Source organism: Sander vitreus, chromosome 6, assembly GCF_031162955.1.
Source record: "Sander vitreus isolate 19-12246 chromosome 6, sanVit1, whole genome shotgun sequence".
In the NCBI taxonomy this organism is placed as follows: domain Eukaryota; kingdom Metazoa; phylum Chordata; class Actinopteri; order Perciformes; family Percidae; genus Sander; species Sander vitreus.
In genome coordinates, this window is record NC_135860.1 from 1,029,010 (window position 1) to 1,048,192 (window position 19,183).

The 19,183-nt window shown below is 43.2% G+C and overlaps 2 protein-coding genes and 1 long non-coding RNA gene across 3 annotated transcripts; 1 reads left to right on the forward strand and 2 right to left on the reverse strand.

Moving 5' to 3' along the window:
• Window positions 1-157: 157 nt before the first annotated feature.
• On the forward strand, window positions 158-9,066 carry aste1a (asteroid structure-specific endonuclease 1a). The gene is made up of 6 exons (XM_078251990.1): window positions 158-482; window positions 2,347-3,188; window positions 4,156-4,455; window positions 4,853-5,057; window positions 6,142-6,286; window positions 7,038-9,066. The coding sequence occupies exons 1-6, from the start codon at window positions 356-358 to the stop codon at window positions 7,480-7,482; spliced, it is 2,064 nt and encodes a 687-aa protein (XP_078108116.1). The 5' UTR covers window positions 158-355; the 3' UTR covers window positions 7,483-9,066.
• A 794-nt stretch (window positions 9,067-9,860) lies between these two features.
• LOC144518893 (uncharacterized) lies at window positions 9,861-10,959 on the reverse strand. The gene is made up of 2 exons (XR_013502055.1): window positions 10,216-10,959; window positions 9,861-10,103 (listed from the first exon to the last, which is right to left on the reverse strand). It is a non-coding gene; the product is annotated as an uncharacterized LOC144518893 (long non-coding RNA).
• A 3,268-nt stretch (window positions 10,960-14,227) lies between these two features.
• Window positions 14,228-18,951, reverse strand: LOC144518872 (uncharacterized). Its single transcript, XM_078251744.1, has 6 exons — window positions 18,947-18,951; window positions 18,713-18,871; window positions 18,081-18,224; window positions 17,437-17,607; window positions 17,159-17,199; window positions 14,228-16,996 (listed from the first exon to the last, which is right to left on the reverse strand). The coding sequence occupies exons 1-6, from the start codon at window positions 18,949-18,951 to the stop codon at window positions 15,981-15,983; spliced, it is 1,536 nt and encodes a 511-aa protein (XP_078107870.1). The 3' UTR covers window positions 14,228-15,980.
• Between the last annotated feature and the right edge of the window lie 232 nt (window positions 18,952-19,183).

Here is a 19,183-nt window from a genome sequence, read left to right on the forward strand (position 1 = left end):
TGTGTGTGTGTGTGTGTGTGTGTGTGTGTGTGTGTTCTGTTTGTGTGTGTGTGTGTGTGTGTGTGTGTGTGTGTGTGTGTGTGTGTGTGTGTGTGTGTGTGTGTGTGTGTGTGTGTGTGTGTGTGTGTTTCTGTGTGAGTGAGTGTGTGCGTGTGTGCGTGTCTGTGTGTGTGTGTGTTCTGTTTTTGTGTTTTTGTTTTCTTTGACCGCCGATCACCGACATAAACATGACGTGACCGAGTCAAGCTGATGTGATGTCAGGAAAATGAAACCTAAGGAAACAGAAAGGCAGCGGGGAGCAGCGCGGGTATAAGAGCGGCGCTGCAGCGGCGCTCCTGCAGAAACCAGAGCAAGGATGGGAGTCCAGGGACTGGGTACTCTGTTGGAGAAACACCGGAACGTCTACCGGGACGTCCAGTTCAGGCAGAGCCGGCTGGTGATCGACGGCTGCAACCTCATCTACCTGCTGTACTTCGACTCAGGTAGGAGCACCAATACAAAGATGTTCAGATCCTTTACTTCAGTTAAAGTACTAATACCACACTGTAAAAAATACTCTGTTATAAGTTAAAAATCCTGCATTGATGTTACTTAAGTAAAAGTCAGGAACTATGACTTCTGACAGATTCATTTAAGACTTTGTTTTATTGAATCTATATTTTTATTGTCAGTTAGCCTACAGCTGCAACTAAGGAATATGTTCATGGGGATTAATCTGTGGATTATTTTCTGGATGAATGGATGAAAGTCCAAGCTTCAGGTTACTTTATTTGTACCAGAGGGTACATTTGTTGCGCAGTTAAAAGTGCAGGGCATCCATGACACACAGTGGTGGAATGTAACTAAGTACATGTACTCCAGTACTGTACTTAAGTCCAAATGTTGAGGTACTTGTACTTTACTTGAGTCTTTATCTTTTCATGCCACTTTCTACTTCTACTCCGCTACATTTCAGAGAGAAATATTGTACTTTTTACTCCACTACATTCATCTGTTACAGCTTTAGTTACTAGTTACTTTAGTTACTAGTTACTTTACACATTAAGATTTCTGCACACAGAACACATGTAGTTTATAACATGCGTAAACAATATACATAACAATATAACGACTACAAGTCCAGCTGAGATGATCAGACCATTAAACACACAGCTGGTTGATCCTTTACTCTTTCTACAATGGGAGGATTTGTCTTTACTTTTAATACTTTAACTACATTTTCCTGATGATACTTACAGGCTTTTACTGAAGTAACATTTACAAATACAGGCTGTGCAAATTGTGATTGTCTAAAAATGTTTTTTTTGTCCAAAACTTGAAGATATTTGAATATGATATAAAGAACAGGAAAACGTCCCTATTTGAGAGTCTAAAAAACAGCATTTTCTGCCATTTAATGAAGTCATTAAGTCACTTTAATTAAAAAATGTGTAAAAGATGAATCAATTATTGAAATAGTTGGCGTTCAAAGCCCAAGATGACGTCCTCAAATGTCTTGTTTTGTCCACAACTCAAAGATCTTCAGTTTCCTGTCCCAGAGGAGAGAAGAAACTAGAACATAATCACATTTAACAAGCTGGAATCAGAGAAGTTTGACTTTTTTTGTACAAAAAATGACTCAAACTGATTAATGGATTATCAAAATAGTTGCTGACTAATTTAATAGTTGACAACTGATCGATTGATCTTTGCAGCTCTGTTTGTCAGATACTTCTTAAAGCTGTTGTTAGGCGTAAACCTTGTATCTCCATACAGTCAAAACAGCTTTCATCTCATGACATCGGTGCATTTATGAGTTTGGAGTTTTTTTTAATGAGTCAGCGGTGGCAGCGGAAGTATTAGGAGCTGTGTTTGCTGAAGTAGATATATAAATACCTGCATGAACCTGCTTCTGTTTTGTCCAAACACAAGACACACCTGCAGCAAATATAGAAGTTATCAAAATGAAAGCAGATTTTTAATGTTGCAGCTGGTCGAGATGAAGCTCATCAAACTCATTTAATACATTGCCGAGACTTTTGTTCCCTTTTTTCTAGGCACTTTTTTCAATGTTTTTGCCGTTTTACACTTCTTTTCACTACTACGTATAAACACGACTAACACCAACTCATTACTAGTTTTACACTTTTTGGATTCCATGGTCAATAAACCTCATTAATTTAGGAAACGATACCTAATCCTTGAGTTAAAAAAGCTGAAATTATGACTTATTTAGAATATTAAAGGAAGGACAATCACAGAAGGGTCAACGTTCAGTCAGGATACTGTTTCAAAACATTTCAATTTCTTTTTCAAGCAATGTGCTTTCAAATGTGTGCCTTGTGTTTCTTTTGCTTGATTGGTCAGGTCTGGACCAGAATCATGGCGGGGAGTACGCTGCGTTTGAGGCGCTGATTGAGAAGTTCGTCAAAGCCCTCAGAGACTGCCGGATCACGCCGTACGTGGTGCTGGACGGAGGCTCGGACTACACGGACAAGAAGCTGGAAACTGTGACCGAAAGAGCCAAAGATCGCATCATTAGAACCCATGAAGCGGCCGTAGAGGGCAGTCACAAGGACATCCTGCCACAGCTGGTCAAGGTGGTGTTCAAACAGACGCTGGCGCGGCTGGAGGTCCCGGTGGCTAAGTGCTACGGAGAAGCTGACCAGGAGATCGCCGCCCTGGCCAGCGAGTGGCAGTGCCCGGTGCTGTCCAAAGACAGCGACTTCTACATCTTCGACCTCCCGAAGCCGGTGGGGATGCTGCCTCTATCCGACTTCCAGTGGGAGGCGGTACAAGGGAGCGGCTTGCAGAGCTACATCCCCTGCAAGGGCTATACCACATCCAGCTTCTGCATCGTCTTCCAAATCCAGCGCCAGATCCTGCCCGCCTTCGCCGCTCTGGCAGGGAATGACTACGTGAAGCTGCAGAGGAGGGAGTCGCCCATCAAGTGGGCTCAGTTCGCCGGGCCAGACAGCAGCTGGAAATCGAGCCGCCTGGAGGGGTTGCTCTGCTGGCTGAGGCGCTTCAACAAGCCGAGGGACGCCTTCGAGGCGGCGCTGGGGCTGATGGGAGAACTGAGCGAGGACAAAAAGAAGGAGCTGATGCAGGGTTTGCATCTGGGCATGGAGGAGTACAAAATCCATCCCAGCTCCCTGAAAAAGTTCTTCATCCATGGGATGGTGCCTCCGTTTCCAGCTGTGGAAGAGGTAATAAAATCCTTTAACCATCAGCTTATGAAATAGGAAGACTGGTTATCGATTAGGGGTGCAACTAACTAATTATTTTCATGGTGGATTAATGTGTGGATTATTTTCTGAATAAATGGATGAGTTGTTTGGTCTCTAAAATGTCAGAAAATGGTGAAAATGTGGATCAGTGTCGATCGAGCCCAAGATGATGTTCTCAAATGTCTTGTTTTGTAGTTTTTATGGGCACATTTCCCTTAATAAGTCGTAAGATCTCACCTTGGACTTTGTTTCATTGAGCTAAATCATAGTTTATAGAACTATAAAGATTTTTTAATTTTAATATTAATCAGCTATTACATTAATCGCCAACGATTGCGATTCGGTTTGAGTAAACAAGGTTAAAACTTGTGTGATGTCAGCTTGTTAAACGTGAATATGTTCTAGTTTCTTCTCTCCTCTGGGACTAAACTGAATATCTTTGAGTTGTGGATAAAACAAGACATTTGAGGACGTTATCTTGGGCTTTTTTGGGAAACACTGATTCACATTTTTTCAGCATTTTAGAGACAGGACAACTAATCCATTCATCCAGATAATAATCTTTAGTTGCAACCCCAGATGAAAAGTAAAAGACATGTAGGTCACAGACTGTATAACAGATTATATAGCTGGGGGTGTATAATCATTGATTCCTCGGACAACTATACGATATCTAAAAGTGTCACGATATGACTTTAATTTGATTCAATTCAAAGGCTTGCAATCGATTGTTGTAACTGAGCTCTTCCAGACATTTCAATTACAAGCAAACATTTATTTTAAATAAAAAGAATAAATATAAAGTAAAGGGGCATTTTACAGACAATACATTGGATCGGGGCTCATTGAATCAATATCGTTACACCCCTATATATGATATAGGTAACATAAGGTTGTTACGGTCGAGAAAATATTCTCAGTTTGTTGTGTGGTTCCGTCCTAAAAGGTGGCGGGTTGTGTCCCAAACTGGGTCCGGCTGCCGCTGACACAGGCCCGGCTGACTTCAGATATCCTGGACGTTCTGCTGCTGCGCAGGAACTCGCTCAACAACCCTGTGGAGCACTCTGACAAGCCCAGCTCTAACCTGACGTCCCAGCCGCTGCGCCAGCTGATGTATGGGCTGCTGCTGGGCGAAGGCGAGGAGGTGATGGAGCGAGACAGAGACGGTCTGCAGATCAAGTTCAGCCCAGTCAAAGCTGTCGTCCCAGGCACCTGCCAGCACCTGAAACTCAACTCGCTGGATCAGGTGAATCTTTTAGGGGTTTTATCCCTTGTGTTGTCTTCCCATCTACTATGCAACTTTTTTTTTAACCCTTAATTCACCCATTTACATGTGAAAATATGCTGGCTCTATACACGCTAAAAGTAGTGATTATTTACATGGAGTCTGGTGGCATTTGGTGGAGTTTGGTGATGGTGATTTTGGGGATGTTTCATGTTAAACAAAAAGGATCTTACTCTTTAACAAAAAGGTCTATCTCCGTAGGGATCCTTTCCATAAAACCCACCAGACACCATTTAAATAAACAGTACTTTTATCATCCTTAATCAGACTTCTATCTATAAAAAGGTCTATCCCTGGTATATAACATCTTTACATTGAATTACTCCGTGTTAACTCTTCCTCCTCTGTGTGCCCCCAGGCGGAGCCCTCTCTGTGCCTGCAGGTGTTACTAGAGGCTCTGGGCGTGACCGAGGCCTCTTTGAGCAACCTTCCGCCTCTGCTGCGCCTCCCAGTGGCCGTCACCTGCTACTGGCTGCGGTGCGCTCAGCCTCGGCCGGACGAGGCGCTGCTGAAGGCGCTGCTGCTGGGCCTGAGCACTGGAGACGCACTGAGACAAACAGCAGGTAAGAATCAAAAACTGGTGATCGTCTGAACAGCTCAGGGATCTGCCAAACTTATTTCACCTAGTCTATATATTGACGACGTTACACATAACCCTCCCCCGTAACCCGGGGGTTAGGTTTGGGTTAAAACGCAACGCCCGGGATGGGCACTGCGAGGGGCACAGGCACAAGGGGACCACTGGTGTGATCAAAACACTTAAAAACCAAGTTTGCGGTTTTAAAGAGAAGGCCAGATATTAAAGGCAGGTTAAAAGAACCACTGGACAGGACGGACAGCGGGAGAATAAAACTTTTAATAAAAGGTCTCCTCCACACCTGCCCTGGCCTCTCTCCTGGAGACATTACAAAATAAATAATTAAAAATAATAATAAAAATTAGTAATAAGTACTGAGGTTAGGGTTAGGTGCCTTGAAGTCAACGTTGGGGGCTTAAAACACCATCGAGCCACAATAACACATGGTGGTTAAACTGTACTGCCTGCCTAAATTTCCCCCTCAATTGAGATTGCATTCAATTCTTAATTAAAGTCTCCTAAACCTTCTTCACGCTTGAATTTCAATTGCGCTGCTCATGAGTTTTTACTCAACACCCTAAGTACAACTTAAGTAGTACTTCCGGGACATGAACACCTGTTTCCTGGTGAAAGTCTTGTGTTTTCTCCTTAACTTCTTCAGGACATGAACACCTGTTTCCTGGTGAAAGTCTTGTGTTTTCTCCTTAACTTCTTCAGGACATGAACACCTGTTTCCTGGTGAAAGTCTTGTGTTTTCTCCTTAACTTCTTCAGGACATGAACACCTGTTTCCTGGTGAAAGTCTTGTGTTTTCTCCTTAACTTCTCCAGGACATGAACTCTGCTCCCCAGCTTGAAAGCCCTGTGTTTTAGCAGCCAAAAATCCCCCCCGACCTCCTCCCTACGAGGATCTTTACGCTCTTATACAGCAGTAGTCAATGTGCTGCTGACAGTAATAAATACATGGATTACATACCAATTACAGAGCTTTACTTTTCACAGCTATATGTACAAATGCTTCATGAGAACAGCGTGCAGTGACTGATGTGTGTGTGTGTGATGTGTGTTGCAGCTCTGCAGATTCCAAACCAGCAATGTGGGAAAAAGCTGGACGTGGGCGTGGTTCACGCCATCAACCAATGGCAGAGCTGCCTGAGGGTCAGCATCCAGCTGAACCAGCTGCTGGGCTTCCCCTTACCTGAACCCCCGATCGCCAGGTGAGTCTCCACACGACGTGAGACTGAGCAGGAACTACATTTCAATTAGTTTCAGGCTTCAGGAGTGAAATGAAATCTCAGCTGTGGAGGAAGTATTGAGATTAAGGCTGGGTTAAAGTCATCGATTCTCCAATTAAAATACTTAATGTAAACATTAACCTGGTGCATTGTAAAAAAAATATGTGAGGGTTGCTTCTTCCTTGTACAATTTACAGCAGAAGTTCTCTGAGAATCTCTTTCATATCCGAGCTGAACTGGTATTTTAAAGCCCAGTTCAGACCAAAGATTCGCAAGAGAGTGACTGAAGAGAGGGAGCGCCCAGCGGCGTTAGAACAAAACTGTGAATCAGAGAAATAAAACCTGTTTTCCCCGATTCATCACTAGAAATGAAACTGTAGCAAGCTTCTCAGTATCACTTCTAACTACAGCCTTGTAACTGAAAAACACTTTGCAAAAAATGTCACGTACCCCCTGCAGTCCTCCAAAGTACCCCTAGGAGTACACGTACCCCCTGCAGTCCTCCGAAGTACCCCTAGGAGTACACGTACCCCCTGCAGTCCTCCAAAGTACCCCTAGGAGTACACGTACCCCCTGCAGTCCTCCGAAGTACCCCTAGGGGACACGGACCCCCATTTGAGAACCACTGCCGTAGATTATATACTTCACTTCTCACGATAAAATGAAATATGGACTCACAGGTGAGATGCTGGCTGATGTTGAATCTCCATCTTGTTCCTCTGATGTTGTCCAGGTTGTTTCAGGGGACGCTGATCCACCAGCTGGTCCACAGGATGAGGTCAGGAGCAAAAATTAAGCCCTTTCCGAAGAAGGAACGCTCCAGTGCGAGACTGTACCACACCATGCAGACCGTCGTCCACCAGTTCCACACTGAGGAGGCGTCTGCAGCCCTAGAGGGCCACCAGCGAGCGTCTGCGGTGGCCGTGGTGGCGGCTGCTCCGCGGCGGCAGCCTCTGGACGAGCTGACCACCAACCTGCAGCAGCTCTTCCTCCTGTATGGAGATGGCGACGAGGAGGCAGCGACCGAAGCGTGCAGCACGGTCAAAGTGCAGGAGGATCTGCATCTAAACGAACTGGTGTCAGTGAAAACTCGCTACAGAGCCAAAGAGAGAAACAACCGGTGCAGGAACCCAGAACTGGCCCGCAAAGAGGAGTGCCGGGGCTGGGACCTGCTCTGAACTCCCCCGCGGCCGATTTATGGACTCTCGGAGCACTCACACTTCACTTCTTTTTGTTTTTAAACATTACCACGCCATCAATGAACTCTTTTAAAGCGACATGCGCTGATTTTAAAGTGGCATTCGCTCATTTTTAGCCACTTGGTCGCAGTGAAAGAATCGGAAATATGAGCTCCTTTTATAGGTTTTTATAAACGTATCTACTGTCAACCCAGTCTCACGGCAGTTCGTGAAATGGTCACGTAATTTAATCTATTGATTTGTGTACACGGACATGTTGATGTCGTTTTTTTTCGTGATGGTCAGCACGTTTTTTTAAATAATGTATTAAGAGCAACTACGGTAGCGAGCAGTATGAAAGGCCGAAATTCCGCATAGGGTGGATGGGTCAAACAACACAGGACTTTCACCCAGAAGACCGGGGATCATGTGTCCTAAACCCAACTGTCCCGTTGTTGTCCCGCGTCCCGTTATTGTTTTCCTAAACCCAACCTGGAATTCTTCCGTGGGCCCATCACGGAATTTTCGGTGATCGTGTTCGGAAAAATGCTTCCCATTGAAATACATTAGTTTAAAAAACGTGCTGACCATCACGAAAAAAACGAGATAAACCTGTCCGTGTGCACGAATCAATACATTAAAAATGACGTGACCATTTCACGAACTGCCGTGAGACCGCGTTGATCCTGTATAACAGGGCTGTCACAATGAACACGATAACGAGTTAACGCAAATTACTTGTAACGCCAATAATCTTTTTGACGCGCGATTAGCGCACTCACGTTCTTTGATTTTGGGCCCCGGGCCGCTCCGTAGTTTGTGAAATAAGGAAACAATGCAGCAGTGACGTTGTGGATAGCAGAAACAAAGCTCCTTGAGCAGAAATGGAGAAAGAAAAGGGTCCTCAAAGCCCTTCCAGATGGTTCTTTCCACAAGACTTAAGTGATGTGCACGTACTGTCGATGTGAACTGAGTTATCACCGGAGTACGTCCCGTCTCAAATACCACTTGAGCATTAAAAACTGGAAAAATATTCCTTTTAAAGTTTATTTAGATGAGATACAAGATGTGCATGACTGTCCTTAAATAATAACTATTTGAATAGAGATGAAAAAAGAATAATTCAGACACCAAATGTATTATTAAGTTTAGTGGATGACCCCACAGTGTTGCATGATGGGATTATTAACGGTTTGCAGCGTTGCTATTGGCCGTCGTACCCGGGTTAATTTCCACGTCAAGTTCAGTATAAACCAAACAAACGTCCCAGTTCATAAGTGAAATTGAGTTAAAAGATGTCTGATATGATAATAATATAATATAATATAATGTTTGTCCTCTCCGGCATTATGATGTTGTATTATGTATATTTCCCATCAGTGTGTTAATCATTCATCAACAGTTGACTGCTGGTTTTTAGATGTATTTAGATTTGTAGACATGTTCTATTTAAAGCAGCACACACACACACACACACACACACACACACACACACATACACACACACACACACACACACACACACACACACACACACACACACACACACACACACACACACACACACACACACACACACACACACACACACACACACACACACACACACACACACACACACACACACACACACACACACACACACACACACACACACACACACACACACACACACACACACACACACACACACACACACACACACACACACACACACATATACACACACACACACACACACACACACACACACACACACACACACACACACACACACACACACACACACACACACACACACACACACACACACACACACACATATACACACACACAGACACACCGGTTCTATTTGCAGCAGCATTTCTAATTGTTGTTAATCTTTTGTAAATCTTTTAATTTCAACTATCTGAATGTTTTGTTGACATCTCCGCTAAATCAGAGAAGGTTTATACCTTCGAAGATACAAATGTCACAGCATGAGGAATATGTGTACAATTCTTGATAACGTTTTATATTTATCGGTTTATTTATTTTTACACTGATTTGCACTCAGTAAGGTGGGGAAGTAGGAATACGAATGAGGACATGCTTAAGCTCTTGTGTTTTATGTCTGTGTGAATAAACCTGAAACTGTTGCTCAAACTGCCTCTGTGAATATCTGTTTAATATGTCTACGCTCCTTGAAGATGAATAAAAACAAAGTGAGCTCCTTTAAAAGGACGGACAGACAGACAGACAGACAGACAGACACACACATCTTGGGCGGCATCGTTGCAAAATAGCCTCGGGAAGGGACTTGTTTTGGTGGAACATGTTTACTGTTAGGGGCTTGTTCTGACCCAGAACGCAGAGATTTCACACACAGACAATGAAAGCAGTTTGTAAAGGTTTTAATTAACAAAACTCAGAGATACAGTGTGGGTTTTGTCTGAGCGGGGAATCTCCTGGCTGGTCCGTGTACCGAGGCGAGCCGAGGGGGAAGGATCCAGGTCGTACGAGACTGGAGGCGGACAGGCAGGGAAGAGTTCACAGTAGTTTCCACAGGTGGAGGATGAGGCTGGACGGTGAGGCTGGAAGCTTGTAGGAACAGCGGAGGAGGCAGCAGGTCTAAGCGGTCACTGGATGGAAACACAGGGTAAGCATGAGCTCAGGAGAACAAAGACAAAAGCTAGGGTGCGCAAGACAACACGGACACAACTTGAGTAAACTGAGAACTCAGAGCCAAGTTACCACATGGGCGTAGATAACGAACTGGTGCCGAAGAGGTGATCAGCCCGGGTTTAAGTATTGCTGGAATGAATCTTGGAGATGAGCTGCAGCTGTGAGGAACGGCTGTGCAGCGTTGATACTTTCCTCTGAACACACCTCCAGCACTCCAGGTGGAAAAACACACAGACAAACAGAGAACAAAAACACCCAAAACAGGGCGGAGAGAGAGAGCTGAGGAGCAATTAACCATAGTCCTCACAAATCCACCGGAGGTTAGAACGCCAACACAGAGACAGAGGAAGGAGACGGACATCCGGCACCGAAGCAATCCCGGAAACGCCTATTCCTCATTCCACCTAACCTGAGTGCCAAACCCATCCTTACACCATACCTCATCAGTGACTCATACTTGATATACCGGTCCACTTGTCGTTTCTTGTCGGTTCATCATTGTTGCATTGAGTTTTGTTACCTGCTACCTGTTGCCTGGCTGCCTGCCTGCCTTTGGACTCCCTGCCTGTACGCCTTTTAAAAAAAATAAATCATTAAAGTAAACCAGTCTGCCTGTCCTTGTCTGCATGTGTCTCCAAGCCTGACACAAAAAAGCCTTGGGCCTTATTTCCATTGTGGTCCTCTATTGCAGTACACCATGGCCGACTGAATTCTAAAGTGTCAAGCAAAAATGACACTATCATTAACTTTCTTCCTCGTGTTCTCTGCGTGTCTCCAACCTGTTTTTCCTGTGCTTCAGGATTGCCAGTCTGCCAGCTCCGTCTGCGCCAGCTCCATCTTAGCCATCTCCATTTCTCCACATAGACAGTGTTGGGCAAGTTCATTCCAAAATGTAATACATTATAGATTACTAGTTACTGTCATTTGAGAGTAATTAGTTATATTACAATATTACTGTCTCTGAATTGTAATAATTTACACTACTTTTGCATTACTTTTGACTTACTTTCACCAAAATAACAGCGGAAGTTTGACTTGGCAGGTAGCTTGTGAATTTCACAACCGGTCTCCTCTTTATCCACTTTAATACATCATAGATTATTCGTAATATTTGTATAATTAATATGAATATGCAAAGTAACTAAAGCTATAAAAAAGTAAAACGTACAATAGGCAAGTAGGAGAAAATAAAAAAACTCAAAAGTACCTTACAGTTCTATTGAAGTACGGCATAGTCACTTTCCAACGCTGATAAACTGTAATGATATTACGTGTAGCAAGCCTAAACATTAATTCCCGACATGTTTCTATCTGTCAGCAGCTCGGACACACTGCTGTCGGCGCTGATGTACCGTCACCTGTTGGGACACAGATGTTGTCCGTACCGTCTCTGGTTCTGGCTCTGACCACGGGAACAGTGACGGGACAGCTCGCTTCAACGCAGCGTAATAACTCCTGAAAATAATATCCATCTCGCAAATGTCTCCGTCTCTGCAGTCATCTCAACCATCGAACACAGCAACAGGAAATAATACTCACGGCTTTTATTTTTCTGTGAAGAAATGTTTCACGGTGTTGGTGAAAAAAGAAGAAAAAAAAACACCACTAAATGTTGCGTTAAAATGCGTTGTAACTCGCGTTACTGAGATTCTAACGGGTATAATATTACCGAAATGTAATTAGTAATGTGTTACATTACTGCGTTACAGCAAAATGGAATACATTGCTGTAACTGTGTTACTCCCAACACTGCACATAGACAACTGATTCCCATTCTCAGACAACTGTTTCATACCATCGTCCAGGCCCAGACTGGAAGACCGCCCCAATCCCAGCAGGGTAGGTACGCTGACCAGCACCCAACAGCTTCACCTGCACCTCAGCAGGATTTACAGCACAGGAACACTCAACGCCAACAGCACAATAACTAGAAATAAATTCACCTGTATCTCAACACCACAGGATTTACAGTGCAGGTACCTCTCCAGACTACACTGCAGTCTGGGGAGGGCCACATAAAGGCCTTTTTACAGTCGCCGCAGCCGACCTGTCGTGCGCCAATGCGACGTCAAAATGACGTAGATCTCGCTGGTGCGCCAGGATTTTGAGTCGCGCACCACTCTATTTTTTTCAGCGCCGTGCAACAAAGCGGAAACAGGAAGCACGGACTAGTTTGCGGACAACCGGATGCCAGGACTCTCAGAGCGACTGCAAGTCTCTCTTGTTAACTTACCGGTTAAGATGAGTTCTTTTATAGTGAATGAAAGGCTTGATCTGACGAAGTAGCTCATCCAATCAAATCGAAGCATAGACGTCAATGCTGCTGCCAGTTCTGCCGTTGTTTACCTTTTTCTCCTTCTTCTAGTCCGTAGAAATAGCAAAGTCGGTAGCCTTTCCTCATTAGCGCCACCTCTGGTCAGGAGAAGACTGCAACTAGTGTCGCCACCACCACGCGGGAGTATAAACAGTTACGGCGCTCCCATGACGTCGCATTTGCGTGCGACAGGTCGGCTGCGGTGAGTATACCGGAGTCTACCTCCCCTTCTCCAATCGACACTTTGAAAACACTCCTCATTGTCATGCTCCTGGTACACTATTGTCTTATAACTCAAGATGTTTGGCCGGGGAAGGGGTCCACGTAAGCGGGTAGAGCTCTACCCTTTCTTCATTTTCCCCTTCACTAGTCGACACTTTTCACAATTTCAGCTGTTCACTTCAACGCTACCTATACTATGTGATGGAGGTGGCTTGGAGAACTGCCCCAAAAGTGACGCTCACAGGAAAAGGGGAAAATGCAGAAGTGGTCAGTTTGTACTGCCAGACAGCTCACGCAGGATAATGGACTTACAAATGCACGACTTGTTGACAGGTGTCAAAAAAACACAGGCTAAAGTACCAAAACACAGAGACAGGGATCCCAAACCTGAAGACGAAGCAGGGTCATAAAACTCAAAAAGCACACAAGGAAAACACCGTGGAACGCTAAAACAAATAGGAAGGGGCAAAAACATGTAGAAATAAACACAAAACAACACAAACATGGCCTTATGATTGGGAGCTGGACATGACAGCATTGCTGGATCCGACATGGACATGTCACGTGATTCAGATGCATTTAGCCAAAGACATCTTATTTTTTCTGTACAGCAAAATACAATTTTATTGAAATAATGCCCATCTCTCTGACCAATTATGTCTTTAGAAAACAAAGCAAAATAACTTGAAAGCATAGAAAGTATTGTTTATGAGACACAAATGATCGGACATTGTGAAAAAAAATATGTACACAGACAAGTGCTTTAATATTAGCTTATGATTTATTTCAGGAACCCAAATATACATGTCATCTCCCATTCCCTTTAAAAGCCAGGCGCGTTTGTACCTTGGTGCATATAAATATATATAAATACATATATATAAGAAAAGTGGCACCAGAAATTACAGTGGAAAAATATTTTGTTCGACCACAGTATGAGGCCTTTTTGTTTCCAAAGTGATGAACGACGTGACAGTTATTGAGACTTCGTATCACTTTTTATTTTAAAAGCTAACTCCTCTTATATCTTCCCCTCGTTCTACTCTGCCTTCTTCTGCCGTACAGTTAACACCAGTTACCGTCAGTTACCGATGTTTTGGCCTATTATTAAAAGGAGTTATTTCAGATACTTTCCTGTTTTAGGTTTATTATAAAGACACACACACCCGTACTAAAGGGTCCTCTCCTGGGTCAGGGAACCCGAAGGCGAGGCAAGAGACTTTGATTAACACCCCAGATGTCCCCTTATTCACGGGCGTTTTAACCTCCTATACAGAAAAAGTATTGCCCGAGGGAAGCTTCATAACCATATGATCTTCAGTAATGCTCACAGTTTAAAGCTGCTCTTCGCGGAATCACCAAAAGTTCAAATCCGCTGAAAAATGCAGTCTCTGCTGAGATGAGAGGAGGCTTGCTGTCAAAATCGGTCCCTTAAAGAGGAGTCAAACTGCCCCCCGTAGGGGTGTTAACGTACCGCTTGGCAGGGTTGAAGAAAAAGAGGAAAAAATAAAAGTATTCCAAAAAGGCACAAAACAGATACGCAGGTTTTGTTCCCTAGTTCAAACTTGAACTCAGGTATTTTTATTTTAATTAAAGCAGAAAGTTAAAAAAAAGGCAAAAAGCTAAACAGAAAGAAAATGAACAAAAATGCACTAAGTCCCTAACAGGATAAAATGAATGCTCTAATACGGAGATTCTTTCAGTACAAAATGCCCCAAAAAGAAGAGACTCTATCATGGAGTTACTCCTATTTATACATCCATTGACCAGTTCACTCCCACCATACCAGCAGGGGCTGTCTCACCACTTCTTGTGGCCTAATAAGGTATCATTTTTTAATGCAACCACAGGTTAACAGACACTCACAGGAAGCCTCACATGTGATGACGTTTCGTATCTTATACATTACACAAGCAAGCGGTAATGCTCTTCCATCATATATGACAGCTTGACTCTCTTCTCAAAACAGAATCAGGACAGTGTGAAGTTTTTCCAGTACATATGTTTTACATCAGCTCCCCATTACTTTCTCTCATACATGAACTCAATGTACCCCACATGAACTCTTCCCCCGTCTCAGCTGCAGTCTCTTAGAGGAACACACGAACTGCCCCTCTGCATGAACTGCAGGCAGGCCTTCTCATACATTTAAACTAAGCAAATAAATATAATGCTGTATCTAACATAGTATCTAGAATGATTCTTATGACCTTGCCTTGCGCTTGCGACTTACATTGATACATAACGGCTACAAGTGTATGCACTATACAGGATTAACCCTATTATACTTTATCGACATGAATTGATAGGTCAAACAGCAAACAGCCACCCACACATAGTCTACAAACAAAGCATCAGGCTGTCTTTGAGATTTCACGGTTAATGTTACTCAGGCTACCGAAGAATAACATAATTCCTCCTTTCAATTAGGCCTAAAACATCGAGAGTCACGCAGACCTTTAACAACCCAGCCACAACATATTGGGAATAGCATGCCTTACCTTAACACAGAATTGACCAATGCCACTTCAATGGCCTTCTTGTGTGCAATGCTGTCCCTATGTTTATATATCTTTTTTTTTGCAACTTGTTCTGAGCAGTGCTGCTTACTTCCCCATTGATCCACTCCTCAGACAAGTGCGTGCCAGGTACCTTTTCAGACAGAAGAGTTTTTGCGTCCCTACAAGCGATGCACCCCTTTACATACAGCCATGTATATCGGCTCTTCCAGTCTCTCCACTGCTGGCTGTTCCAGTTTAACAGGAGAAAGGACCAAGGGGGGTTAGGATCGTGACCGGCCTCTGATGAGGTGTTACCACCACCATCTTCAGCCAGAGAGGACATTATTTCTTCAGCTTCTTCTTGCGTTGTCACCCGGGCTGGAGGTGTGATGACAGGGCTTGCAGCAGGTGAATCGGTCGTGCTATTAATGTTCTCCAATGTTTATATGTTTTCTACGAATCTTTGAGTTAACATATACTGAGTTGAATTTGCACCGCCACGCCTTGATGCTCATGACAAGAATAGCATGTATGGTTATCTTTATTGAAGTGAATTAGGTTTAAATCGTCGTCATGCATAAATGATATTTTTGCAATTTTACACATAATAATCCACGATGATCACATTACACAAAACTGAAACTGCACGTCAAAATGACATATTGTCAATATTTTAAGAGACCACCCAAAATGTCACAAATCATGTTTTCAGGGGAGCCCAGGTCTTATTAAGGCTCCCCGTAGTTCGAACCCTGGTCACAGGCTTTCAAGGCATAACAGTACGCTGTTCAACTACTTCACTTTTTTTTTCTTCTTTTTTTTGGGGCTTTTCCCTTTATTAGACAATGACAGTGGATATATATATGAAAGGGGGAGATAGAGGGATGACACGCAGCAAAGGGCAGCAGGTTGGATTCAAACCCGCGCAGCTGCAAAGGACTCAGCCTACATGGGGCGTACGCTCTTACTGGGTGAGCTAGAGGCCGCCCCCACAGTTTGAGGTTCAGCTCTTTGGAAAGGAATGGGTCTAACTGACAGAGAGCAGCGGTCAGAACTGAGCTGGCTTTAGCTCCCTTTCTTCGCACCGTGTCGATCACGTCTCGTGCTTTGTCTGCTCTGACTTTTGTTTTGATCGACTCCATTTCAGCGTCATTTATCACTTTAACCTGAAGAAGTATATCCAGAAGCTGATTCAGAACAGGTTCAGTCACTCCGTTGACAAACTGTGTCCGAACTGGCAATAGCTTCTCATCAGCTGGGACGCTGTTCTTTGCTGGGACGCTCTCAGACAAGACATAAAAACAATATTTCCTTCGATTTATGATTGTTGTTTTACTATTTATGTCTTGTCTTTTTAGATTTAGATTTATGTTACTGGGTGAACTGCTGCTAAAAATGCCATTGTTCATTTTGCACAATAAATCTTCTGATTCTGCTGGGACGCTCTCCTCTGCTGGGATGCTCTCCTCTGCTGGGACGCTGTCCTCTGCTGGGACGCCGTCCTCTGCTGGGACGCCGTATTCTGCTGGGACGCTGTATTCTGCTGGGACGCTGTCCTCTCCTGGGACGCTGTATTCTGCTGGGACGCTGTCCTCTCCTGGGACGCTGTATTCTGCTGGGACGCTGTCCTCTGCTGGGACGCTGTCCTCTGCTGGGACGCTGTCCTCTGCTGACATGTTATCCTCTGCTGGGACGCCGTCTTCTGCTGGGACGCTGTCCTCTCCTGGGACGCCGTCTTCTGCTGGGATGCTGTATTCTGCTGGGACGCTGTCCTCTGCTGGGACGTTGTATTCTGCTGGGACGCTGTATTCTACTGGGATATATATATATATAGATAGATAGATAGATAGATAGATATTATGTTAGTCACTTCCTGTGTTCTTCTCTAGAAAAGGGGATACATTTATATTCCTCAAAATTCCTATGAGCGAATTTATTTTGTTTAATCAATGGGGGACATTCTTTCAATACTTACATTTCTTTTGTTTCTCAGCTGTGATCAACATGTTATCAATCCTGTAGAGATAAACAATCCCAAAAGTTATAGATCCACTTTTAAATAATTGTTTGTTTGAGTAAGCCAGCTTCAGAACCCTGACAAGAGCCAACTAATGTGATGCTTTGCATAAATTGTTCACTGCAAAAACTATATCTGACTGCCAACATTCATGTTCTGAGCCGAGATTAGAGGAAAAAACATCACAGGAAAACAAATCAAACATTTCACTCTTGTGTGTCGGACCCTCTACTGACCTCAGAGTCAGTCTACAGTGTGTTCTCTCCACATGATTAGAGAGCAGCTTCACTCCTGAATCTGGTAGCTCGTTGTCACTCAGATCCAGCTCTCTCAGATGGGAGGGGTTGATCTTCAGAGCTGAGGCCAGAGAATCACAGCTGATCTCTGACAAACTGCAGCCACTCAATCTGAATAAATAATAGTGTTACTTTTGAAGACAATGTTGAAATCATTCAATGTTTTATAATCTGTTCAGAACTGAAGAAGGATTAGATTGTAGAAGTTTAGAAAATGGAAACTCCGAACAACTGAACCCAACAGGATGCAGGTTAAAAACTGTAAAATGTAAACAATACAAAATAAGAGCTCTCATAAATATTCATGACAACAAACTGCTACTTCAATAAAGACATATCAGTGACATTGTGTTTACTCCATTCCTTCCCTGCTGCAGCAAGCCTATGGAGCTAGAACAGTAACAGTCAGTTTTTGCATTGAAAATAAAATGAATAAATTAATGAATAAATTATTGAATAAAATGAAGAAGAAAAAAAAAAAAACTCAACCATCTTTCATGTTTTTGATAGGGGGTATATACTATACAGATCCCCACGGGATCTCTGTACATGCTACAAAAGTATAGGAGAGTCAGTGAACTGACCTTAGAGTCTCCAGTTTGTGCTCTCCAGAAAACCACAAAGCAGCTTCACTCCTGAATCCCCCAGCTTGTTGTAACTCAGGTCCAGCTCCCTCAGATGGGAGGGGTTGGACTTCAGAGCTGAGGCCAGAGAAGCACAGCTCTTTTCTGACAAACTGCAGTCATGAAATCTGAATAAGAGAATAATTGATGTACAAAAAATATATTATCCAATCAGATATCTTCAGGTTTTAAATGTGTATTGTCCTGATGAAACTTTTCGCTAAAAAAGAGTAAAGTGACTTTGTCATTCTGTGGTTGTGGATCATAATGATAGATAAAAATCAATTCATAATCAAAGCTCAAACTGTTTTTATCTGCTCTTCAACAACCTCATTCATATCCCTCACTCAGTGTGTTTACATGCACAGCAGTAACCAGGGTATGGTCTGTGTGAGTCTGTGGAAGCTGGAAAAATGTTCTACTTTGTTCAGCCTTTTGGAAAGACAGAACATTTATGAAACAACAATTTAATTAAAATTCATATAATAATAAAATAATAAAAATACTGAACAGTTATGAGCCAAGCATGTGAAACTCAGTCATAGATTTGAATTGAATACAAAAAACACATGAGCTTCAGTCAGTGAACTGACCTCAACGTCTTCAGTCTACAGTTTGGACTACTCAGTCCAGCAGACAAAAGCTTCACTGCTGGACCATACAGGTCGTTGTCACTCAGGTCCAGCTTTCTCAAATGGGAGGGGTTGGACTTCAGAGCTGAGGCCACAACTTCACAGTGAGTCTCTGAGATTCTGCAGCCAGAAAATCTGTCATGACACAAATATTACAACAAATGTAACTATGAATAAGGGACACATTATATTTACTTCATGCATTTCATGAACATTTGCTCATCAGTGGTCTGGCTAATCTTCTCTCACTGTGTTTGACATGAAACAATAATTCTCATCTCTCTCTCTCTTTCATAATCTGCAAACTTATCTTTCTTTTGAATAAATCTTGCAAATGAAAGGAGTAGCTATACTATTGTATTTTATGAACATGTCATGCCACTAAATGGCCCATTCCACATGGAATTGCATGACACCAGTAGAAAAGAAATT

What these genes read in the sequence shown, in the direction of transcription:
- LOC144518872 (XM_078251744.1), bottom strand. An exon ending in CACAAACTGGAGACTCTAAG is followed by an intron (nt 17,608 to 18,080) that starts GTCAGTTCACTG and finishes TTATTTATTCAG; the next exon opens with ATTGAGTGGCTGCAGTTTGT. An exon ending in AGCTGAGAAACAAAAGAAAT is followed by an intron (nt 16,997 to 17,158) that starts GTAAGTATTGAA and finishes TATATATCCCAG; the next exon opens with TAGAATACAGCGTCCCAGCA.
- aste1a (XM_078251990.1), top strand. Translation starts at nt 356, where the DNA reads ATGGGAGTCCAGGGACTGGGTACTCTGTTGGAGAAACACCGGAACGTC. An exon ending in AACTCAACTCGCTGGATCAG is followed by an intron (nt 4,456 to 4,852) that starts GTGAATCTTTTA and finishes GTGTGCCCCCAG; the next exon opens with GCGGAGCCCTCTCTGTGCCT. An exon ending in CGCACTGAGACAAACAGCAG is followed by an intron (nt 5,058 to 6,141) that starts GTAAGAATCAAA and finishes TGTGTGTTGCAG; the next exon opens with CTCTGCAGATTCCAAACCAG.